Source organism: Phascolarctos cinereus, unplaced genomic scaffold, assembly GCF_003287225.1.
Source record: "Phascolarctos cinereus isolate Bilbo 61053 unplaced genomic scaffold, phaCin_HiC Scaffold_8;HRSCAF=390, whole genome shotgun sequence".
NCBI classification, from domain to species: domain Eukaryota; kingdom Metazoa; phylum Chordata; class Mammalia; order Diprotodontia; family Phascolarctidae; genus Phascolarctos; species Phascolarctos cinereus.
Window position 1 is genome coordinate 9422469 of NW_027556291.1, and position 26021 is coordinate 9448489.

Consider the following 26021-nt stretch of genomic DNA (forward strand, 5'->3'; position numbering starts at 1 on the left):
GAATGGGGCAAAAGTCAGTATGGGCATGTTTGCAAACCTTTCCTGTTGGTACTTCAGAGCTTGGTACTCCTATGTAGGGCAAACCTAAGGAGAACACTCCATGAAATACCTGACAATCAGTTCCTAGACCACATTCAGCTTCCAGGCTGGATGGCAAAGAAAGATGGCACCAGGCTCTAGATGGACAGGAGCTCCCATCATCCTGGGTTAGCAATTGTGTGGAATCCTCCTTCTATCTGTGTAGCCCTGAGCCCACAGTTGGTACTTGCTATGTGCTAAGCACTAATTACCAACATTCATCAATTAAGTAGACCATGGAAGTGACAGAGTGGATACAAAATGTCCAAGAAGGTAGCTCTGGACCCCAAACCAGGAAATGTGAGAAAAAGAAAACATAAGTATGTAGTATGATGGCACTAAAACACGGAATGGAATCTGAGAATAGAGAAAGTGATTAAAATAAACCAGTTCAAATATGAACTGTTTAATCCAAAAGAAAAGTTTAAAATCATTGAGAATTTCTTTTCTCTACAACGACAGGCGGTATGCTGTGATAGACAGAGAACTGGTCTCAGAGCCACAGAGGCTTAGGCTTGAGTCTCTCCCATCTTTGATACATACTGCCTATATGACGCTGGACAAGTCACCTAACTTCTCATTACAGTGCCCCCGAGTGATCCTCAAAGACTCAAAGTTGGGGACTAGTTGCTGATTTACATTGGCAAACTTCCTAACACCAAGGAAATCATAGGCAGATCCAGATGGCCACCATGGCCACCAGGCCCCCACCTCCCGCAAGATGTGAACATTACAACACACTGACTGGCAGCTCCAAAGTACATAAATTTCCACGACAACAACAAAAGGAATGTCACTGTAATCTCAGCTTGACTTCCTAAGTTATGAAGCTGTTAAAACCTTCACTCAAACTGACCTGGTTTGAGCAGGCACTTCAATAGTGATTTAGTCTGGTCTTTGGCCTCTCTCTTCCTACTGAGGATCAGACACAAGAATGTTCTACATTCTTCTCAGCTTTTAAGACCAATCATGGCTATTCTTCCATTTACATTCAATTGGCTGAGATTAAATTTGAAGTTGGAAACAGCATGGTAAAGGCAAGTGGAGTTATCAGAAAGTGAGCCTTTGCAAAACACCACAGTCTCAAAGGCTTCCATGCAGGTGCTAAGCACTGCCAAATGAGTTCCAGATAGAAGGCTTTTTTGCAAAAAGCCAGACAACAGAGTGGGTATTTATCCACCAAGCCTCTTCTGTAGGTTCTGGCCTAGTGCCACTTACCTGACAGAAGAGAGACCTCAAAAAAGCCCAATTCCAAGGCCATATGGCCTTGAGTCCCTAAGTAGCAAGGGGTACTTAAATGATGACTTACCCAGGACAGTCCCTCTGCAGGGAATGGGAAGGATGCTCAAAGGATGCATCAAAGGATGAGCAAAAGACTTTTTGTTTTCCTCAGCATGGGGGACTCCCTGTGTGGAAATTCCCTCTGCCAATTCAGTTTCCAAACTGTCTGTGAATTAATACGTATGTCCCAAAGAGTTGCCCAAGGCACACAGAGATCAAGTCATTTGCCCAGGATCATATAGCTAACTAGTAAATATCAGAAGCATGATGAGAACCCTGGTCTTCCTCACTCCAAGCCCAGTATTCTATCCACTATGCCAAGCTGCCTCCCTCATCTCTAAAATGGAGATGACAGGAGTGTTTATAAAACTGGCAGCATATACATGCCAAGAATTAATAGGAAATATTGGAAAAGTGGCTTGGACTTTGACCTTAGTGACTGAAGAGCTTTAGGAAGAATTCGTTTTCTTAATGTTTAAAAGCATATATAAACAGTGATACATTTTTTTTTCAGTTTCCAAATTTTTCTTCTGAAAGAAAATACAAAAAACGATTCCTCCGCTTTTGGAGCTCCTCAGCTCCAAAGCAAAGCAAAAGGAAGACAACAGATGCAAAGAGGAACTCTGGATGACATTTTTAAAGGGAACTTAAGTATTTAAATATCATTCCTTTATAAAAGGCACGGCCATCTATTAACTCTTCATGTTCCCACTTGGAAGCAGAGAAGAAGAGCAATGTGGAATAAAATAATGACTTAAAAAAAAGTTTAAGAGAATAGTCCAGGCCATCTTCATAACCCACTGCACTCCCCTAGCCAAGACCACTACACCATCTACTTTTAACTAAAAGAGACCTTTGAATCTGGTTTGTGCTGAGTATGAACTAAGTAAGAAATACGGCTAAAAGGACAAAATGACTTCAGGTAAAAGCTTTTTGGGGTTGAAACAGGGAAAACCTTGAAAATTTAGGCTCTTCTATTACCTGAAGAATAAAGCATATCACTGGCAGTACTTTCTATTCCAAGTGAGCAAATTAAAGAGGGTATTATCAAAATATGGCAGAAGAACAGCCAAAATAGCTTAGAGGATCTTCTCTGGCCATAACCGGAATTGTCTTTATTCACACTGGCCTAACCCGATTGCAATGAAGAGCTGTTACAAGTCAGTGTGATCCTAGTCTTTCAATTTGCTTGTCACAGAACTTAATCATTGAAGACTAAAAAGATGCACTGTTCCTTTATGTAATAAGAACAAAAAAAGTAATTTACACCAAAGGATTGTAGGGCCAGACAGGAAACCGCTGAGGAAACATTTTATTTGTTGCAAATCTCTAAATAGCTGGAAGTCTCAGGCCCCAGTCCTGGGTCGGGATAGGCAGGCCCCCCTCCCTCCCTTGGTCCCCAGCATCCCTTCTGGTGGGTTGGGGAAAGACTTACGCAGAAATGCTCAGCGTGGACTTCATGCTGACCTTCATAGCATGCCACAACAGCCAGTTCTCCAGCAACTGTTTCAGGCTATAAAGAACACTGCACTGAAGGAGGCAAAGGAAAGAACCCATTACCCACACTGCTCTGCTCTACTGTGCCACCTTGCCTGGACAGGCCAAGCACAACCATCAAGGACTTGAACGTAAAAGGCAACCTCTCTCCTAAGGCAACACCATCCCGAGAAGACGCCATCAGCTGCTGCCCAAATACTTCTAGTGATGGAGGGAAGCTCCCAACTTCGAAGGAGAACCCTGTTCATTCAAGAGCTCTGGTTGTCAGAAATCTGTCTCTTTGTAACCCTGCCCCACTGGTCCTAGCTCTCCCTTCCACAGATTAATAATGGCCACTCCCTTTTCCCTTTGCTGCCACAAAGCTCTGAAGAGGGCATCTACTACTTCTTCCATGAGGTTCACTCTGATCTAGCCTTCTGCGCTCTCACTGTAATGATGGGCAACACCACCCCAGGGAACACTTCTTTTCTCTTCACTCGTCCCATGGGGGTAGTTTTTCTCTCCAACTTGAACAAATTGTTTCTCTGCTCCTTGACGGCAGTCTTATGCTTGTATATACATCCACAGTGCCTGGAATGGTGCTGGGCTACTCATGACCACTCGAACAGCCCTTTATGGTTTACAAGGTACCATCCCATAACCATTCCATGAAGGAGACTGTACAAGGGATTTCAAGTCAATATTCCCAGAGTACAGCCACTTGAGGATACAGTCTGCTGGGGCGAAACTCTTTCTAACTCTGTAGCCGGCCTGGTGAGAAGCCTCTGCACAGAGCTGGGCTGGCCACTGAACCGCACACATCCCCTACATCATTGGGCACCTACTCCAGGTTTGGCCACTTTAGTTGGGCCCTGCCACAGCCTGCACAACCTTGGGACCCAGGATCACCTCCACACTATAAAGAGGTTTTAGAGGATGCCAGTGGAGGCATGAAATTGTCTTCCCCATCTGACCAAGAAGGAAACTGAGGTTCTGAGGTAAAGCCATTGACCAACGGCCACATAGCTGGCATTCAAACCCAGATCCTCCAACTCCCAAGTCAGTATCCTTTGGATAGCCCTATACTGCCTTCTCATGAACCCAGAAAGCAGTCAAGGAGTCAGAATTTTAGGGTTGGAGTTCCCCATTATAATCCAAACCATAGCAATGAGAGAAAAATACCTATTCAGAAATTTCTAGATTGTTAAATAATCACTTCACTTGGAGTCCATGCTATTTTCTCACCTAGAAAATAAACCTTAGGAGTGAAGTGAAACTTGGCAACTCTTAGGTACAATTACATCCATACCGTTTCTTTTCACGTGGCTATTTTGCAAGTGCCCAGACCTTAATTTATACTCACAAAGGGTCTCTGGGAGAGGCAGCCGGCATAGAGTAACACCAGGCTTGGAGTCAGGAAAACCTTGGGTCAGATCCTGCCTCTGAAACTTACAAGCTGTGTGACCAGGGACAAATCATTTAACCGCTGGTCCTCTGACAACTCCCCGGAACCTACCTATTAAAGGCAGAGTGGGGCTGTGATCTGCTTTGGGGGAGGAGATTCCCACAATGTCAAAAACAACAACAAACCCCACCACTGGTCCTTCTCATATCCAATATCTATATACCATGGAGAAATGTCATTCCTAAGAATTGTAACCACTTTATACATTTCCTGTTGCCAAAATTTTACCATCATCATCTAAAATTTAAACTTATCATAGGGATGGACCCTACTTTTAGAATGCTATTATCACCAGGACTTTTAATGGCGAGATGACATTTCCACATAATCCACATATAAATTTCCACGGTTTTCCTGACTCCAAGCCTGGTGTTACGCTAAGCCAGCTGCCTCTCGCAGAGACCTTTTGAGAGTATAAATTAAGGTCTGGGCTCTTGCAAAATAGCCACGTGTAAAGAAACGGTATGGATGTAGTTGTACCTGAGAGTTGCCAAGTTTCACTTCACTCCTAAGTTTATTTTTTAGTTGAGAAAATAGCATGGACTCCCATGTGAAGTGGTTATTTAACAATCTAGAAATTTCTAAATAGGTATTTTTCTCTCATTGCTACGATTTGGATTATAATGGGGAAATCCAACCTTGAAATTCTGACTCCTTGGCTGCTTTCTGAGTCACGAGAAGGCAATATAGGGCTGTCCAAAGGACACTGACTTGGGAGTCGGAGGACCTGGGTTTGAATACCACTCTGACAGTCAGCTGTGACTACTGGTCAATCACTTTACCTCAGAACCTCAGTTTCCTTCTTGATCAGATGGGGAAGACAATTTTCATGACTCCACTGGAAACCTCTAAAGCTTCTTTATAGCATGGAGGTGACCCTGGGTTTTCCAAGGTTATACAACCTCTGGAGGGGGCCTACCTAATAAAAATATAATAACAGCTAGCATTTCAATGAATGCCACATTAATGCTATATCTGTATGGCTAGTACAGCATTAGGCAGGACAGGGGATACATAGATGGCATAGGTCCCTCTCAGGTACAATCAGATTATAACTGCTTTGGGAAAGCTTTCCCAGATGTTGTTTAACGATGCCTAGAAAAGTAAGAGCCAGTGAGTTGCCAATAAAGGTTGTTGGTAGGGATTTTTTTTTTGTGGGGGGTGGGGTGGGGATATGGTTGTGCAGGAGGAGTTATTTTGTAAAAGAAAAAGCCATGAGTGACATAACCTCAAAGAGACTTGGGAAAGGACAACGAGCAAAGTATTTTTTGTTTCTTTTCTGTGAATTTCTTTAGCTCTGGTACGTTCAGTGGTTTTTAATTTCAGATTACATTCTTTACTGGGTATATTGATTTCACCATTGGTCTTTGTTGCAGTGTCACATCTCCTGCTGGCCTGCTTTTGTACTTACCACAAGCATTTGGGATTAGCTGAGGAAGGTTTCCTTTCTCGCTGTGGGTCCCCAGTGCCCAGCCCAGGGCCAGCCCAGAGGAGGTGCTCAAGTATTGCTGGCTGACAGCTAGGCAGTTTTACTTGCTACACACACACACACACACACACACACACACACACATTCATGAGTAGCTAGCCTTGGTCCTTCATGTCACCACCTCAAAGACTGTCTAGTCTTGGGGCGCATGGAGTGCCAGAAATCCAAGCAACGTATGCACTCTACATGAGAATGGCTCTACAAAATTTAGCATGTGAATGTTTTCCGAAAGGTTTACTGCATGTCACTGCATAGGTCAGTGAGAAGAATATTCAGAGCTAAAGCTGTGATGTGAAAAAGTACAATCTTAAGAATGAAGCCTTAAGAGGACAAAGAATACTACAGGGAAACTGAGGCAATTAGAGAAAACACAAAGGGAGTCAGTTAAGGAATAAAGAAGAGACCATATGGATTAGACCAGAATTACAGAGAAATACAAAATTCAGATTACAAATGAGTGAATATGGAAATGTGATGAAGGTCACTGACCAGGCAACGAAAATAACAGGTATAGAATAACAGGCATATGAGTAAAGCCCAAATCCAAGTTGAAGTGACAAGTACAAACAGAATCTCATTTCCAGGGGCAGCTAGATGGCACAGTGGATAGAGCACCGGCTCTGAAGTCAGGAGGACCTGAGTTCAAATCCGGCCTCAGACCAAACACTTGACACTTACTAGCTGTGTGATCCTGGGCAAGTCACTTAACCTCAACTGCCTAATTAATAAAAAAAAAAAGAATCTCATTTCCTGTATGATACTAAGCCAGCACTTTTGTTTTCTCCTCTGTGTTTCTAATAAAAAGTGACTGCAGATAAAAGAGGAAGGAGCTGAGTAGACACACATCTGCAATGCTTTGGAAACAGGCATCATCTCTATTGCAAAGCAGCCTCAGCTTGGAACCCCATGTGACTGGCAATAACCCGACATAGAAAAGTTCCTTATTTTACCTTATGATAAATGGAGGATGTAAAGAAGAGCTGCGTCAGGGAGTCACAGAGAAGCGGCTTGATTTCTAAAGAAAAAGCATCCAAAGGGTTAGTCACCTTTCTGTAAATACCACTGGGCATTTCCTCAAAGGGGGTTCCCTGTTTTCTTGTTACATACCAGAGAAATTCCCCAGGGGAATCCAGCTGAGAAGCTGCAGGTATTCTGTTCGACAAGAGATGCCATCCCACAAAGGCAGGCTCTTATACAGGAACACCTCACTGGAAGGAAAGCCCTCCTGCATGCAACACAACCGAAGGTCAGAACCTCTTTGACCATAAAAGCTAACTAGCCAACAGTTTAAAAAGGAAAACCTGGAAAGAGCTGGAGGGAGCAAGGCAAAAGCAGGATCGGCACAGCCAGAAGCACTTTCCTTGAAGGAGACAGCTGTGCTTTATGAGAAAAAGAAAATGCCAGCTGGACTTGGCCAGGGCCAGGAAGGACGGTTTCACTCATTTGTTTAGTCATATTTGGTTAACACTACAAGTTTTACTCAGGATTTGACTCCTCTTTGTTTATGGTTAACTTTATGAGAAAACTTTTTTGGCAAAGAAATCCTGCCTTGCCTTTGTGGTGAGCTTGGCCCTATCATTACACGCCTAAAGACCAGCTTGCTCCCCTCCTACTTCGATGCCTCCTGACAGCCCACCATCATCCTCTGCACCCATGGTGTCTAACCTCTCCTGGACGGCTAGGACCAGATGGCTGCTAAGGTCCCTTGCAACTCTGACACTCTGTGATCCTCTAATAAAAGACCTCCTGTGTTCAGCTCTACTGGCCCATGGGCTTTGTTTGGAGTAGCCCCTAGGAAAGCCTAAAAAGCCATAGCACATCACATTTCCCTAATTCAAATCAACTAGAAGTGGAAGAGGCTAGTCTGGGTTACCTCCAGGGAAAAGCCTCAACTAGAGAAGATTTTCAAAATAAATGTAATTTAGTACTTTCAAGCTTCCTGTATAGTAACTTCACCAGCAAATGAAATGTTCCCAAGCATCCTCTGAGCCAAGTCAAAAGTCTCCAGCCCAACTTCTGGTGCCCCTCCACCTTGTATTTGCTTGATATTTAGATATGGCCATTGCTGCTTCCCCTTCCAAGAGAATGGAAGCTCCTTGAGGGTAGGGCACTGTGCTAAGCACTTTACAAGTATGATCTTGTTTCATCCTCACAACCACCCTGGGAGGTACATGCTTTTATGATCCCTATTTTACAGCTGAGGAAACTGAGACAGAAAGCTGTGAAGTGACTTGCCCAGGGTCACACAGCTAGTAAGTATCTCAGGCCACATTTGAATTCAGGTCTTCCTGACTTCAGGTCTAATGTACTGTGGCATGCCCAGCTGCCCAGGGATAGAGCAGGCTTGTTTCATTCTTTCTATTTGCGTCCCCAAAGCCCGAGGAAGAAAAAGATCAGGACTGTAACTAGGCTTTCCTGGATCTAGAGAACTCCCTGGTGAAGAAACTCCCTCTTGCCAGTGCAAATACCCACTTTCTCTGCAATGTCAAGCCCTACAGAATTTCCTGGAGAGTGGAGAAGTTAAGTGACTTGCCCAAGTTCACGTGGCCACTATGTGCCAGAGGCAGGCCTCAAACCTTCGTCTTTCTGGCTTCAAGGATAGGTCTCTGTGTCCTAGGGCACAATGCCACTTGGCTCACAAACATTTAAAAAAAAAACACCCCAAAAAACCACTTAAGTGTTTGCTGACTGAATGGTTGATTTTGCTTTTACAATTCCCTTATCAAACTCTTTTTGCTGTTATTTAGTTGTTTTCAGTCATGTCTAACTCTTCATGACCCCATCTGGGGTTTTCATGGCAAACATACTGGAGTGGTTTGCCATTTTCTTCTCCAGCTCATTTTACAGATGAGGAAACTGAGGCTAACAGGGTAAAGTGACTTGCCCAGGGTCACACAGCCAATAAGTGTCTGAAACAGGATTTGAACTCAGGAAAGTGAGTCTTCCCAACTCCAATCCTGGCACTCTGTTCACTACAGTGCCAGCTAGCTGCCCTACCAAATTCCTACTTCATAGTATAGTAAAAAAGGCCAACTCTTCGAAAAAATCTTCTAATTAGACCCAGTCCAGGTGCAATTACAACAAATTACATTTTTGAGGTTGAGTACATAGCTCCTTTTTTATTATTAAAAAGCTTCAGCCCTTTAAAAAAAGAAAGTACTGTGCTGATGCTAACGACATATATGATTCCTCTACTGACAAACAAGTCTGTGTTAGTTACACAGAGAATTTTTAGTGTTTATTCCCATAGCATTGATTATTATTTTAATCCAAAGTATCTGAAAGTAGGAAATGAAAATACCCACACACATTAGACATGTGTGCATACGCACACAGCATTAGATTATTGTCTAGAATACGGTCATCTGACATAAGAAAACTCTATAGAAACAAATTACACACAAATACAACATTTACTGTGTATAAAAAGGTGACAGAGAACTCAAAGGGTGGCCCGGAAACCCAACGAACACCTAGAAAAGCTGCAGGATTCCAGAAAGAAGTCAGTTCTCACCTGTAAGAAACACTGTGCGCTGATGATAATGTCCAGAAACTTCCTGAACTCTTCTTCAGATGTGTAATTACTGACCTTGCACCAAGTACATCCTAGAGCAGGAGATCACAAATGAGGCATCTGGTTACAGAAGGAAAGCTCCCCAAAGGAAAAGCTCAACCGCAAATACTCAATGCCCCAACACGCAAAGTCTGGGGTGGCGGGAATACAGAGCATCATGGACTCCTGTCTGGCGCAGCTCAGCTGGCACCAGGCTTAGGGCTTCTCTTCAGAGCAGAAACTCCAGGGGATGGGCAAGCGCTTGTCAGCAAAGACAAGCCAGCTGGGAAGCACGTCCTGCCTAGTTCTCTCTCTTCCAGGACTCTAGAGTTTTTCTTTCTTACCTTCTTTTAACTCTTGACTCATCCAGTAAGAAAGCCGCAGCCAGACGGTCTCATCTTGGATACAGTTCAGATAGTGTAGTAACGGAGCACTCTTGAGCACTGAGCACATCTGGGATGGAAGCTGTAAGGAAAGTCCAGTGAAGTAACCAGGAAGGAGTCCCAGGGCCAAGAGGACAGCCAAAGTGCTGGGCCAGGCAGGGCCTAGTCACTCACCTCAACGTCCTGGATGTTGTCCAAGAGCTGGGAGAACGTGTGGAGCTGCTCTAAAGGAAAGGATTTCTGACCACTAAGCATCACTTCCAGGCTGGATGAGTCACCTTCCTCGTCCTGCTCTTCCTTGCTGACGTGACTGCTGGTGGGCATTGGGATAACACAGCCAGAATTCCATTTCTGAGCAGAAAGACAACAACCCATAATCCTTGTACTGAGTCTGATCAGCCCCAAACTTTAAACACAAAAACCAGGATGAAAGTGGCTCAGTTCATGGTCTCATAGGTGGCTTTGATGAAATATCAGATACACAATATTAGAAAAACCATTTAAATAAGCCTCATCATCTGAAGGGTTGGGTTAAGACTGGCTTCAAAAGAAGGCTCCATATCTCTTGGGTTATAGATGCTTACCTTTTTTTGAGGGTGGCTATAAGCTGTGCCAATAGTTAGTTTCACAGATGGTAATGGGGATTTCTGATTTCTTTCCTTCACAATACAGACGGCTGCCTGCCAAATGCTATCTGTTGTCTTAAAGTAGAACTGGTAAAGGAAGAAGTCTGTTAGGTTTGTGGCCAACAAAGCTCGGAGGCAGAGCAACACAGATCCTGCCCAAACTGAAATTTAATAATTTTGACACTTCCTAAGCTCCCAGAAATCTACCAGAAGAGCCATTTTTCGCTGCCCCTATTTTCTATAACATATGTATTTTCCTCACTAAGTAATTAAGACTCTTCTCAACTGAATCTTACAAATTGGTAAATCTCCAAACACTTTCTAAAATATCCAGAATTACAATACTATTAAAGTACATTTTGACCATTCTTGAATCCAAAGAACGCAGATCTCAACCTCAGTACAGACACAGCATTCCCTTCATCCCTTACCTTCCTTTTTGGAGGTAAAGAAATGGTAATCAAGTCGGGGCAAAAGGATCTGTACAATGACAACAAAGCCTGGAGGTAAGGCTGCATCCCCTGCAATGCAATAAGACCTTTTAGTCTGGTGCCCAGGAAGAGAGATGACACAGCCAAGCAGGTGCTAACACTGCTACCCAGCTGAAGGTGACACAAGAAAGCAAAGAATGACCAACATGACGTTTAGATAAACCCCTCCCAGCTAAGCCCAGAGCACACAACTTGTGGCACGGAGGCGACTGGTAATGGTATTTCAACTATGCCTAGTGCATAGACTTCTTTACTACATCCTTTCCTCCTTGTCTGCCTCCTTTTTCTGCCCATTCTAACTGCCTATGCTTTTGGCCCAACAATTAGGAGCCATCTTTACGACTTGCACCATCACCACCACCAGTTAGCCAGTCAATAAACATTTATTAAGTATCTACTATGTGCCAGGCACTGTGCCAAGTGCTGAGGATACAAAAAGAGGCAAAAGACAGTCCCTGCTCTCAAGGAGCTCACGGTCTAATGGGGAAGACAACCAGCAGATATATACAAAGAAGCCACTTATGGGATCAAACAGAAGGCAAGTAACAGAGGGAAGGCACTAGAATTAAGAGGGCTGGGAAAGGCTTCTCTTAGAATATGGGATTTTAGTTGGGACTTAAAGGAAGCCAAGGAAGTGAGGTAATGGACATGAGGATGGCCAGAGAAAATGCCCGGGGCTTGGAGACAGAACGTCTTGTTTGTGGAACAGTAGGGAGGTCAGTGTCACTGCATGAAAAAGTAACCTGGCAGGGAGTAAGAAGACTAAAGGCTGGTGGGAGAGGAGGGGGAGAAGGTTATGAAGGGCTTTGAAGGCCAAGCAGAGGATTCTGTATTTGATCCTGGAGGCAATAGGAAGCCATTGGAGTTTATTGAGGGAGGGGGTGTGTGTGTGTGTGTGTGTGTGTGTGTGCGTGTGATATGGCTGGACCTATACTTTAGGAAAATCACTTTGGTGGCTGAATGGAGGATGAACTGGAGTGGGGAAACACTTGAGGCAGGCAGATTAGTAATAATTAGCATAATATTGCAATGGTCCAGGAGTGAGGTGATAAGGCCTGCTCCAGGGTGGGAGCAGCCTCAGAAGAGAGAAAAGGGGCATATTCGAGAAATGCCGCAAAGGTATAATTGACAGGCTTTGACAACCAGTGAAGAGTCCGGGATGATAACAAAGATTTCAAGCCTGAGGGACTGGGAGGATGGTGGTATCCTCCACAGTAATAGGGAAGGTAAGGGGGGGGGGCATACGTTAGGGAGAAAAGATAGTGAATGTGGTTTTGGACATACTGAGTTTAAATTGTCTACTAGACATCCAGTTCAGGATGTCTGAAAGGCAGCTGGAGATGCAAGATTAGAGGTCAAGCTGGGATGTTAGGGCAGGACGGGCAGACTGGTGAATTCTCAGCATAGAGATGGTCATTAAATCCTTGGGAGCTGAGGAGATCACCAAATGAAGTAGGATAGAGGCCCAGGCAGAAGTGGACTGATAAAGTACTTACCAATTTACAAAGACCTGCCCTTCCAATAACACTGTAGATGGGCTGTGCAAGAATCTCCATGTCACAGAGGAAGGCATGGAGGCTCAGGAAGGCAGCATGATTTGCTCCAAGTGCCAGAGCTGCTAAGTAGCCAAACCTGGGCTCTGACCCAGATGTCCTGTTCCTAATTGCAGGGCTCTTTCCACCCGACCAAACTACCTTGTACCCATTTTGGTCCAGATTTGTGATTCCATCGCTGTGGGAACTCTTAGTATGGCAATGCTCTGTGCCAACATGCAGCAGCAACACGTGTGCACTAAGATTCTTTGAGACACTAAGATGGTAGGTGACATGCACAGCTCCTCAGCAGGTCTTCCTGATGCCATGGTCAGCCATCTCTCTACTACCTCCCAATGCCTCTTTGCCACAATCTCACTAGCAGCACACTCATGGTAGACACCTTATCCACTCCTGACTTAGAGGCCAAAGGAGAAACAAAAGTAGGGAGTGGTGTGGGGGAAACAGCCACCATGCCTGGCACATGGTAGTTGCTAAGTTTAGTTTGAAGCTATTACACTAAGACTTTTGGAACACCATATATTTGCTGCTGAAGTCCTCCTGGGCAGACTTGAGAATAGCTTATGCCCTCTGCCACAGTACCTTGATAATGCAAGCACTGTCATTAATAAATGCAAACGTGTATATGCAAATGGCATTGTCTCTTGGGCTAAAGCAGTTTTAATGGAGTAAGAATTTAGCAGTGCAGGGACCAGTGATACTTACTGTCTAGAGTTGGTGCCCAGGAACCTTCTGCTCACTTAATATTTTTAAAAATACGCTACCACACAATGACTAAGGTTGCCCTTGTCTTTACCTAATGTTTCACTAGTCATCCTTGAATTTACTCACCACCTTGGACTGGAATTCAAGCAATTTCCTCACACGAAAGGGTTTGACTAGAAAAAGCAAAGCAAGCAAAAGTGTCAGACATTGTGGGATGAGAATAAAATCAAAATATAAGCAAGTGTTCAACCAAATCTCTATGAGACTCAGTTCCTTCCACCTCATCCTACAAATCAGGCCATGGGTAGAGGACTATGATGGTCAGTTATGCCCCCAAGACCCTGCTCCCAGACAAAAAAGCACTGAGAAATTGCCACCAGAAGCTCTCACAATGAAGCAGGACTATTAGCACCATATAATTCTCAAAGTCTGCAGCATCAACAGCAAAGAAGTAGCGCATGGAGTAAGAAAGCTCACCATTCTCCCTCTTGGTCAGCAGATACAAGAAGTTACAGATGTAACAACTCTGTGAAGAAAGAACAAGAACAAAACGCGATGGAACGCCACAGTCACATCTTCTACCTGAGCTTTTAAATTCCCTGACGGAGGTCATTTCCACAAGGAGAAGGGAGACATGCATGGTGAGTGCAGGAAGGCAGCAGCACATCACCAACGATGATGTGCACACCCAAAGTGGAGACGGCTGGGGACCAAGTTTTCCATGGGCAGTCACAAAACAAGGATAAGGGATGGCAGCTGGCCAAGCCAAGGGCTGCATCATAACCCACTATACAATCCAACGGGCAAAAGACCTCCATCTCTGCCACATTGGTGATGACCTTATTCCACCTCAACTACAATGTTCACATGATGAGGACTCACTGGAGGCCATAAATGGGCAGCGGTGGGGGTGGGGGAGGCCAACAAATGAGCATAGCATCAACAAACAATTCAACTGTGCAGTTCAGCAACATCACTGTTACAAAGTTTATCAACCCTTTCCATCGAGTCTCCTCCTATCCTCTCAGCTCATACCTGACTGAGAAAATCTAGGCCACTCCCCAGAAGGTCCCTCTTCTTCCCATCTCACTACTACCTCCCACCTGTGCTGACCAGAGCACCCTTCCCTCCAAGGCCAAGCCCACTGCCTGGCCCCTTGGTCCCTTCCATCCTATCTTGTCCAGCAGATGGCCCCACAGTCATTGCTGCTGGCTTCCTAATCTTCCAGCTCAGCCTAGCTACTGGTTCTTGCCTGCTGCCTCCAAGCACACCAAGTCTCTGCCATCCTGCAAATCCCCTCCATAACCCCTCCCAAGCCCTGGTAGCTCCTGCCTTATGGTTCTCTTCTCTGCCAAACTCCTCTTCTTCTCACTCTCTTCTCAGTGTCTTACAGTGAGGTCACCACTCAGCTGAGACTGCTTTCTCTAAAGTTACTAACAAGCACTTAATTGCCAAACACAGTGGCCTAATCTTTTTTGATCTCCTCATAGCATTTAACACTGTTGAGCACTCTCTTCCTGGACTCTCTCTCTTCCTTGGGTTACCATGCCACTGCTCTCTCCCAATTCTCCTCCTACCTGCCAGGGCACACCACCACTAACTGTGGATGTCCCCCAAAGTACCTGCCTGGGCCCTCTTCTCTCTCTACATTCTACCATGACTTACCTCATCAGCTCATGTGGCCTCAAATCACATCTGTGCAGATGACTCCCAGACCCATACAACCCACCCTCGTCTCTCTCCTGAGCTTGGATCCCACAATGCCAACTGCATATTGGATGATGTGAACTGGCTGCCCCACAGGCATCTCAAACTCAACATGCCCAAAACGGAACCCATCTTCTCCCTAAGCCTTTTCCTATTACTGTTGAGAACACCACCATCCTTCCTCCCAGCCACCAAGGCTCTCGACCATGCTGTCGTCCTCAACCCCTCACTTGCATGATCCCATACCTCCCATCTGCTGCTGCATCTTATCATTTGCACGTCTACCACATCTCTCACATGCAACCCCTTCTTTCCTCTCACACAGCTCCCCCCACAGGTCCTGATCACCTCTCACCTGCGCTGCTGAAGTAGCCTCTCATTAGACTCCATGACTTGGCGCTATCCTCTCTCCAATCCATCCTCCCCACTGCTGACCATGTTACAATCCTCTTCAAAGAGGTTCCCTATTACATAAAGATCAGCTATAAACTCCTGTTTGGCATTTGAGATTCTTTATAACCCGGCTTCATCTTACTTTCCCAGCCTTCTTCCACACTACTTCTCCACAAGAACTCTACATTTGAGACAATGTGATCACGGACAAGTCACTTAGCATCTCTTTGTCTCAGTTACCTCAATTGTAAAATGGGGATAATAATAGCCCCTACATCATAGCACTGTTGTGAGGACCAAATGAAAGAATGTTTGTACAGCACTTAGCACAGGGCCTAGAACGTATGTAGTGGGTGATTAATAAATGCTTCCTTGCTTTCTTCCTTCACACACTATAATACTCCACCTCCTGGCATTCCCCTCATTTCCACCTTTTGGATGAAAGCTTGCCTAGTTCTGCCCTGCGGCCTTCCTCTCCAAGGCTAACCTGGATCTGTAGCTTGTCCCCTCAGTTAGAATGTAAGCTCCCTGAGGGCAGGGACTCTTTTCTTTGCATCCTCAGGACCAAGCATAGTGTCCAGCACACAGCAGATTTTGATTAAATGCTTGATCAGTAACTGAGTTAGCAAATACTTAGTTATTTCTTGAACTTGTAAATCAAGCCTGAGACTTCAGACATAATTTTAAACGGCCTGAATTTAGACATATGTTTCACTTCTGTTATCTCCTTCATAATCGTTCATTTTTAACCAGGCCAAACAAATTTTATATGAAATATAATAGTTATTTCTGTGAAAGCTTGCCGCTCCCTAAACAGCTTCTAGCCATTATATACTTCTGACATGAGTGAAAGTATGTAATTAAGCTCTCACTTAAAAATATATGTACAGGGCTTCAGGAAGAATTGCCAAACAGTATCTCAGCATCTCATCTGTGAAGGACTGAAATGCTTTTCCTAACAGGATACAAATTTAGGAACTAAATATTTGCCCAAGTGTGGAAATGTTAGCTATCACAGCTGAAACACTGAAAAGCTGGACTGCAATCCAAATTAGGTGCAACCAATTTTCCAGGGAGGAAAAAAAAAGCATTGTTTAAAAAAAAAGTGACAAAGAAAGAAAGAAAGAAAGAAAGAAAGAAAGAAAGAAAGAAAGAAAGAAAGAAAGAAAGAAAGAAAGAAAGAAAGAAAAAGAGGGGCAGCAAGGTGGCGCAGTGGATACAGCACTGGCCCTGGATTCAGGAGGACCTGAGTTCAAATCCAGCCTCAGACACATAACACTTACTAGCTTTGTGACCCTGGGCAAGTCATTTAACCCCACTGCCTAGCCAAAAAAATAAATTAAAAAAAAAAGTGGCAAACTAGCCCATGAAACTTATGACCAACTGCAAACAAGCTGAAAAGAAGCCCTTATAGTTTTCATGTCAAACAGTTCAGCCTGAATCACACCAGGAAATGAGACCACAGCATTCCTACGTATGGTACAGCAGGGCCTCTGAACTCACGATCACCATCCCTGAACAGGGGAGTTCCAGTTAGACTCAAGCACCAACCTCTAATCCAGAAACTGAGGCTGGAGATACAAGTAAACAGAAGAAATCAGCAAACACCATGAACCAATAGCTTGGACTGAGAGAAGCTCAAGAGATATGCCCACAAGAAGAGAGCAACAACTTTATAAAAACTCCAAGTAGGACTTCAGTGAAAAGAATATCCCGACCATTGCAAGAGTACCTGTAAGAAATGAAACAAGAGGGGCAGCTAGGTGGTGCAGTGGATAGAGCACCAGCCCTGGAGTCAGGAGGACCTGAGTTCAAATGCGGCCTCAGACACTTGACACGTAATAGCTGTGTGACCCTGGGCAAGTCACTTAACCCCGTTACCTAACTAAAAAAAAGAAACAAGAGATACAGCTAGGGAGGAAAAAAATGGCAAGGAGAATTATTATTTTAGAACAGAACTCCCCTGAAAAGGAAAACAGGCCATAAAGAAACAAATACATGAGGCAACAAAAAATGCTAAAATCAAAAGACTGAACAAACAAAAGAAAATGTATTTTCCACAGACCTGGAAAATAAGTCAAGAAGAGATAATCTAAGAATCATTAGACTACCTGAAAAAATCATGACCACAAACACACACACACACACACACACACACACACATGGATTCCACATTTGAAAAAATTAGAAATGAAAATGGCCTGGATCTCTTAGAACCACAAATGGAAAAGTAAAAAGAGAAAGAAACTTCAGAATGAAAACTCTCAGGAATATCAAACCATACTTAAAATGCAGGTCAAAGAACAAATGCTCTAAACAGCCAAAAAGGAAGAATTCAAGCACCAAGGAGTACCAGTCAGGGTCCCACAAGACTCGGAAGCTGCCACCATAAAAAAGAAATTTTGGAATATGATATTCCAAAAGGCAAAGGATAAAGGTTTGTAACCAAGAATAACCTATCTGGCCAAATTGAGTATAAGTCTATATAATATGGTATAATACTACAGGGGGAAAATCAATCTTTAAGATGTCCAAGAATTTGTTATGAAAAGGCCAGAACTGAGCAGATACTCTGAAATGGAAAAGAGTACAACTTATACAAGAGAAAGACAGAGAGTGAGAGCATTTATTAAGTACTTATTATATGCCAGGCTCTGTGCTAAGCGCTGGGAATACAAATATAAGCAAAACAAAAGTCCCCACCTTCAAGAAGCTTACATTTTAGTGGAGGAAGATAACACATAAAAGGTAGCTGAAAAGGAGGGAGGTAGGAAAAAAAAATTTTTGTTAATTGTAAAAGAAACTAAAATGTAATTTAATTTTAAAAAATAAGATAGGCAGAGAGCCTGGGAGTGGTTTTTGTGTTTGTTTTTTATTCTTAGAAGGAGAAACAAGAAGAATAGAGGGCTATACTGGAGAGGAAAGGAGAAGGAAACTCACTCTTCCATGATAGGGGTGCCTGAGATGAAAAGGATACAAAAACATGGAGAAAGAGGTGGGGAGAACAGGTATCCTATGAACTTCTATTTTACCTGAAACTAATTTTCCTGCCAAATCAATTAAAAATAATTTTTTTAAAGTGGTCATCACCCCACCCAAACAGCCCAAGCAATTGCAAAGCAACTGAGAAGAACCCCTTAAGGTTTTCATGTCAAGCTGTACAACCAGGAGTAAAAAACTTGTCACTCTCCTCAGATTCCTAGAAAAGTCCAACACAGTTTCATGAATACTTTTACTCATAAGAAGGACATAAAAACCCAAACATGTTTGGGCTTTAATTCTGAGTTGCATGGCCTACACAGAGAACCTGTGCTCAGGTCAAAGCAGAAGTCAGGCATGAACGGTCAGAAGGTGACACATTAACAATAAATCATAAAAGCACCAAAGAGAGAGGATTTCAGGGGGAGAGGTCCAGGCACTTCAAACTCACTACCTTCCCAGCAAAGCTCTTCTCTCCCCTGGCTTTCCTATTTTTCTCAGTGGCCAGGTCTCTTGAGGCTCTTCCCAGTGGTCAGCAGCCAGGCCTCACTGTTTAGAGTATACTTCCTCTATACAAGGCCTACAGAGCTTCAATGGTATAGAAAGCAACTCTAGGCTCTTAAGGCCTCTACCAGTGAAGCATATTTATGGCAGGCCTACCAGATACGAAAGGCTTAAAGGAGGGGCCTAGTGAAGGACTATAAGTCAGACTACTACCCGAGGTCCAGGCTGGCTAAGTACAGACAAAGTGATCACTAAGGTCAGCCAGTGATCAATTTTCTGGTCTCAACAATTTCCAAAGACTAACTAAATTTATAGAAGAGTTGTGATATGCACTGGTGGAGGGAGATGGGGTCAGAGCACCAAGGGGCCCTGGGGCCCATCGACAGAAGATTGGTCCACCATTCTCCCAAGTAGCCTAGGTCTAACCTAGTACATAAGAAGCCTGGATCTGAAACACAGCAGGAGACATTGCTAGACAATGCCTGCTGGCAGGGCAAGCTGTGAGGAGGCAGGGCACTTTCTCTGCGTAAATGGAGACATATGAGAAATTATAGAAAATGATTTTCTGAGAATTGGTACATGAGTACTTGTTTAAAAAAAAAAAACCTAATATCTGTCCTAGTAAATGATGAGGAAAAAGCATTAGGGGTAATTTTCTATCCCATTCCATCCTGTGTTCACAAATACCTCTTAAGTGGGTACAATTTGGTCCTATTCATTTGAAATCCATTTTAAATGGCTATGGACAAAGCATATAGCCAGCCAAAAAGCAGAAAAAGATGGATGATTGGAATGGTAGAGGGTAAGGTAAGAGGGTAAATCACATTTAACTACGTGAGAGGTCAGTTCAAGGTTCCATATCATAAACTCCTCTATGGTGTGTGTGTGTGGGGGGGGGGTGTCTCCTTTGAGGACCCCTTGGTTTCGAAGTCTCCCCAGGCACCATGAATCTCATACTAGCAGTATGCATTTCAGAGCTAACACCGGATCCTAAACCACCAGAATCTTTCTTCTTTTCTTCTCCCTCTTTTTACAGATATGTAGATCCTTTTAAGGCAGAAGGGTGCTCTGTATGTAGCTGTGTGGGGCTGACATAAACCTGCTTTTTAAGTAAGGTTGTTATCCTGAAAGCTGGAGCATGGCCATAGGTCCCCCACAGCCCCCCCTCCATATGTAAGAGCTCCCAGTCCAAGACAACCTCATTCTTACATGACACTGAGAAGGCAGCTCTAACCACTTACCATAAGAAAGAAATTACACTTTGGGATGCAGAGAAAGAAACAGGCCTGCTTACGAGACCTGAAGAGGACACAAAGCAAAGGTAACACTCACCAATCAGTAATCAACAAGATTTCAACAGAGTAATGACAGAAAATTGAATAGGTACCAATGGAGTATCCTATACTTGGGTTTAAAAATAGACAATATCAAGTTCAGGGTAGGGGAACCATGAGTAGGCATGATGTTGGGGGTGGGGGGGAGAAGCACAAAATCTGGCTGGACTTTCAGTCGGCTGCGAATTCAATGTGCACCAACAGGGTGACAGCATAGCTAATCTACCAAAGAGGTCCAAGTGTCAGCTCCGCTGTCCTCTCTACTGACCAGAACACCCCCAGAATTTCAGAAGGATGGCGATAAGCCAGAGCACACTGACAGGCTACCTGGATGCTGAAGAGCCTGGAATCCATGCCACACGAGAATTGTTGGCAAGAAATGAAGATATCTATCCTAGAGAAAAGAAGCCTTAGGGAGGGACAGGAAAGCTACCTTCAAGGAAGTGAAAGGCTGAGATGTTTTCTGCTTGGCCCTAGAGGACAAAACTAGGAACAAAGAATGCATAGAAGAAGAAAAGAGGCAGATCCCATTTTTGTTTACATGCAATATCTAGGTCCCCCTCACTGAATCCCCTTAAAGCAAACTCTAGATTCAAAGCAGGCAAGGGTCAATGTCTACTCAAAACCACTAACTCTGGGCCCCTACAAATGTCTTTCCTTTACAGAATAGTTATTTTTCACATTATCTCATATTACAGAGGGCAGCTAGGTGGTGCTGCAGTGGATAGAATGCTGGGTCTGGAGTCAGGAACTCATCTTCCTGAGTTCAAATCTGGCCTTGGATACTTCCTAGCTGTGTGACCCTGGGCAAGTCCCTTCACCCTGTTTGCTTCAGTTCCTCACCTGTAAAATGAGCTGGAGAAAGAAATGGCAAACCACTCCTGGATCTTTGCCAAGAAAGTACGAGTCAAATGCTCCTGGAGAAGCTGTGCACTGGCTGTACTAGAACAGCACCGGTCCAGAGAACAAAGGCGATCTGTGTGGTCTGCCTTGGGAGGGGAGACTGGGCCTTGGGGGAGCTCAATACGGTGACAGTGAGTCTACCACGAGGAGGAAGGAGAGAAAGAAAGAAGCAGCATTTATTAATGCCCACTGCATGCCAGACACTGTGCTGAGTGCTTTACAAATAGGATCTCATTTGATTTTCACAACAACCCTGGGAGGCAGGTGCTATAATTATCTCTACTTTACAGTTGAAGAAACTGAGGCAGACAGCGGTGAAGTGACTTGATCAGGGTCACAAAGCTAGTAAGTGTCTGAGGTTGTCTTGGAGCTCAGGCCTTCCTCATTCCAGGTCCAGTGCTCTATGCACCGAGTCGTCTAGCTGCTCAATGAGGGCTAGTAATGTGGAGAACTGGCCAGGACCAGTAGTTCTCTAACTTTCTGGCCTCAGGCCTTCTTTACACTCTTAAAAACTACTGAGGATTCCCTTAAAGAGCTTTTGTTTATGTGGGATTTATCTGTATTTAAAACGTCTTAGTACTAATTACAAAGTAGTTTTGACCTCCTGAAAGGGTGCTAGGGACCCCCCGGAGGGCCTGGACCACACTTTTAGAACTGCTGGCCTGGTCACATACAGAGATCGTATGATAGCACCAGCAGCACATTAGGTCCTAGAGGAGCCCAATGGAGCCCAAATTCCTAGCAGACACGCTGGGTAAAGCTCTCAAAATTCACTAGAAAAAGTGACAAGAAAGAAAACCAAAGAGAATCAGCTGTAAATTCCTCCAGCCAGTCCAGGGCTGCAGAAAAAGACTGCCAGTCATTCCTCAACTGATAAATGGTCAAAGGACATGCTCCATAATCCAAGCTGAGGGGCCTACACATAGAATCAATGCTCTGGTCAAAAGAGCTGATATGCAGGAATAGGTAGACAGCAAAAGCCCTAGAAGATCTCAATGCAATATGGCTGTACCCCAGTCACCTCAAATGGAATCTCCTCATCAAACTTCCAAAAGGACTTCTCTCTCCTGGCTTCCACATTTTTGTCAACAGGATCATCAGTCTCCATCATATACTCAGCTCAAAACTTCAAGTGTCTTTGACAGTGGAGGGCAGAATGGGAAGAGAAGAATGAAAAGAAAAAAGAAAGTAAAAACTTGCAGTTGGGAAGAGGAGCAACTGGGCAGAAACAGATTATCATCACGTGGAACAGATGTTGGAGGCCTTTCCAATCAGATGAGTAGTCAAGTAAATATACTTATTCTCATCCACACTGGTCATTATCATCAGTACGATTTAAAATAGCCAGAAGGCGGAATAAACACAGGCAAACAGGAAACAAGAGTATCACTTTCTGCAGATGATATGATGGTCTATCCTGAGAACCTTAAAGAGTCAACTAAAAATTTAACTGAAACAATAAATTCAGCAAAGTTGGAGAATACAAAGTAAATCCATGTAAATTATTGGCATTTCTGTATATTACCAACAAAACCCAGAAGAGAATAAAGCGAAATTCCATTGAAAATAATAGGATTATTTCAATTATAATTAAATATAGATTAAGGCATAAAATAGTTGGAGGATCTATCTACCAAGGGCAGCTAGGTGGTGCCATAGTGCACAGAGTACCAGGCCTGGAGTTGGGAAGACTTATCTTCCTTAAATCAAATCTGGCCTCAGACACTCACTAGCTGTGTGACTCTGGGCAAGTCACTTAACCCCAACTGCCTCACAAAAAAAAAAAAGAAGAAGAAAAAAAAGGGAAAAAAAAAGGAGGGAAAGATGGGTACCAGATCTCAAAGCATGCTACAAAGCAGTAACCATCAAAACAATTTAGTACTAAAACTGAGAGGTCAATCAGTGGAACAGAGCAGTTATACAACATACAGAAGCAAACTAGCATAATAGCACAATGTTTGATAAACCCCAAAATCCCAGATACTAGGGTAAAGATTTAAAGCTGACAAAAGCTGCTGGGAAAACTATAAAATAATTGGGAAGGCATTAGCGTTAGCCAACGCCTCACACCATATATAAACTCCAAATGGCTACACGAATGTATACATGGGAACAAAAGTTCACATCAAAAACAATTTAGAGGAACAAAGAAGGAATTATCTTTGGGGTATGTGGATAGGGGAAGAATTTATGCTCAAAGGTTAAAAAGATCACAGAAGACAAAATGGACAATTTTGATTACATAAAATTAAAAAGTTTTCACACAAAGCCAATGCAGTTCAAATCAGAAGGAAAACAGGTAACTGGGGAAAATCCTTCCAACGAATTCCTGTGATCAAAGTTTAATTTCCAAGATATATAAGGAATAGACTCAAATTTATAAAAACTCACTATTCCCTAGTTGATAAAAGGTGAAATCATAGGAATAGGCAGTTCTCAAGGGAGTAAATCCAAGCAATCTACAGCAATGTGAAAAAATGCTCCAATCATTAATAATTAGAGAAATGCAAATTAAAGCAATGCTGAGGTTCTACCTCACACCCATCTGATTGCCAACAATGACCAAAAAAAGGAAAATGACAAATGCTGTCATGGCTTTAGGAAATCAGGCACACCAAAGCATTGTGGGTGGAGCTGTGAACTGGTTCAGTCATTCTGGAAAGCAATATAGAACTATGCCCCACAAATCCCTACGCTTTGCATACGCTTTGACCCGGCTACCTCAATACTAGGCCTCTACGCAAAAGAGAGAAAACATCCAAGAAGGAAGGGATCCATCTGACCAAATTATTTATAGCAGCTGTTTTTCTACTGCCAAAAGCACTACAAACTCAGAGGGTGGGCACCTACTGGAAATGGCTAGAACAAATTCTGGGATATGAATGTAATAGAATATTATTATGCCTAAGAAATGTAGAAGATCCATATGAACTGATGTAGAGTGAAGTGAGCCGAACCAGAAGAATAATTTATACAATAACAGAAATAACTTTGAAAAACTCAGTAACTCTGATTAATGCAATGACCAACTGCAATTCCAGAAGACTAATGATGAAGTAGGCTACCCACCTCTTCACAAAGGGGTTAGCAACTCAATATGCAGAGTAAGATATAAAAGTTTCAGACACATACAATGTGAGAATTTGTTTCCCTTGACTACGTATATTTGTTTACAGAAGCTTTTCCTTTTCTTTTTTTCCAATGGGGCGGTGGGATGGTGAAAAATTGAGATAGTCAAAAAAAATTGAGAGAAATAAAAAGACAATAAAGACAAGAATGTTACTAAGGCATTTAAAAAAAATGCAGGCAAAAAAAAATGCAGACTAGAGAATAGAAGGCCAGAAAAAAGCTGACAAGCAAGCCATCTCTGAAAGCTACAAGTAGAACTTATTCTATACATAAAAAGAAAATAAGCTAAAGATAATAAAGTTGTACTTGCATGTATAATTCTCTCTTCATGTTCCAGGTATATGGAAATACCCATGTTATGTGATATTTGTAAAGTTCAGAATTTTTAAAAATAGAAGAAAAAAAGACACCCCGCCCCCAACGTGTTACTGGGCAGTATATAAGAATGCAACGAGTATGGAATACCAATTCCCTTATCTCATTTTTACTTACCATAGTTTCCTCTTGCAGAAAGGAAAAAAAGAAGCCATAGAGAGAGTTCATTTCCTCCTTACCATCAATGAAGTCAAACATTGCAATCAACCATCGAAAAAAGAGTACCTACACCAAGAGACAGAACATTGGCCTTTAGGTAAACATGACTAAAGCACAGAAGCTTAGCTGCCTTCCTAGAGACTGTTTAATCACCTGACCTTCTCTAACATTCTAACATGCAAAGAAATAATTGCATCTCTCAGTCCAAATTCTTTCAGCCAAGTTCTTGTGTCAGGTTGAATTGTGCCCAGACCAAGGCCTTTTGCAGAAGCAGCCACTGCCATCCTGAAAATGTCTCTCACAAACACATCATTGAAAATATTTAGGCAATTACCTTTGTGTTATTGGAACAATTGCTAGCACAGAGCCTGGAGAAAGCTCTAACCACAGCACTTTCAGGTATCAGAGTTGCTGGAATGAGGCACTTCAACATCCGAGTTTTTACCGCTTCAGCTAGAAAACAGAATAGTCTCAGATGAAAGCATATCTCTGATTCTTGTCTTTTCCCCAACCACTCTTTTCTAGAACCTATCCCTCTCATCTCGACCAAAAAATCCCCACAAAAGACCCCTCATGCAAAGGAATTAAAAAAAAAAATTCAAGTTGAAAGTAAGGTCTTAACACAAACAGCAATTTGCCCAGCTCCTAGTTCTTTTATAAAGAATGGGGAAAAAACCAAAATACAGCCATCCTTGGAAGCAGCAGGTAGCAAGGCACGCACACCCCACAACGCACATCAGTATCTGAACATTGCCAGCTGGTGGTAGGAGTGATGTGGCCTGGAACACGGCTTTTATATGCAGTGAGCTTCTACTTCTGGACACCAACATTCCAAGAATTCCAATATACCATTCACAACAATTTCCATTCTACCATTGCACCTCACCTCCTCCGCCTGGATGAAAGAAAGCTGTAAGGACAGTTACCTTGCAACAGAATTGAAAAAGGAAGAGAGAGTGACTAGAGATATCAATGGTGACAAATTTAAGTATCTTTGTAAACCTAGACATACAGAAGCTCCTCCAGAAATGCTGAGGGATTGTCCTTAGTGTCACTCCCTCCTGACTTCTCAATCACCTTTTAATTTTCATGGTTTGCCACGACCAAAAAACTCACTACCATTAAAGAAAGATCTACAGTGTTGGGCCTAACCTCTGGGGAGGCTCTTGGAAATAATGTGGACAAGAGTCACATAGATTGTGATCTATGCTGATGGAGGAAAGTCGCACTTTGACGAGATCAGAGGTCTGTTCAGAAAATGAGAAGCTCCTTATTACTTACGTACTAAGTTTCAATCTCCTTTGCCACAATCTGGCACCAACCTACCTTTCCTGTCTTATCTCATGCTGCTTCTCTACATGTATAACATACACTTTAAATAACTTGAACTATTTTCTGTTTCTGGAACATATTCCAAGGATTCCTGACTCTCTGAGGT

General features: G+C 43.2%; 1 protein-coding gene across 6 annotated transcripts in view; it reads right to left on the minus strand.

Annotated features, from left to right (window-relative positions):
• The window catches only part of CENPI (centromere protein I), a 57414-nt gene that overhangs the window by 17486 nt on the left and 13907 nt on the right, over positions 1 to 26021 (minus strand). For all 6 annotated transcript variants that reach the window (XR_013483663.1, XR_013483662.1, XM_020963426.2 and 3 more), the window contains 12 exons: positions 24918 to 25036; positions 24542 to 24649; positions 13578 to 13626; positions 13227 to 13273; positions 10783 to 10872; positions 10310 to 10438; positions 9900 to 10076; positions 9687 to 9807; positions 9304 to 9395; positions 6897 to 7014; positions 6740 to 6804; positions 2795 to 2889 (listed from right to left, as the gene is read on the minus strand). Coding sequence is in view for 4 of the 6 variants with exons in the window: in XM_020963426.2 (XP_020819085.1) it covers positions 2795 to 2889; positions 6740 to 6804; positions 6897 to 7014; positions 9304 to 9395; positions 9687 to 9807; positions 9900 to 10076; positions 10310 to 10438; positions 10783 to 10872; positions 13227 to 13273; positions 13578 to 13626; positions 24542 to 24649; positions 24918 to 25036 (1210 nt within the window). In the remaining 2 variants the exon portion in view is untranslated. The remainder of the gene's footprint in view (positions 1 to 2794; positions 2890 to 6739; positions 6805 to 6896; positions 7015 to 9303; positions 9396 to 9686; positions 9808 to 9899; positions 10077 to 10309; positions 10439 to 10782; positions 10873 to 13226; positions 13274 to 13577; positions 13627 to 24541; positions 24650 to 24917; positions 25037 to 26021) is intronic.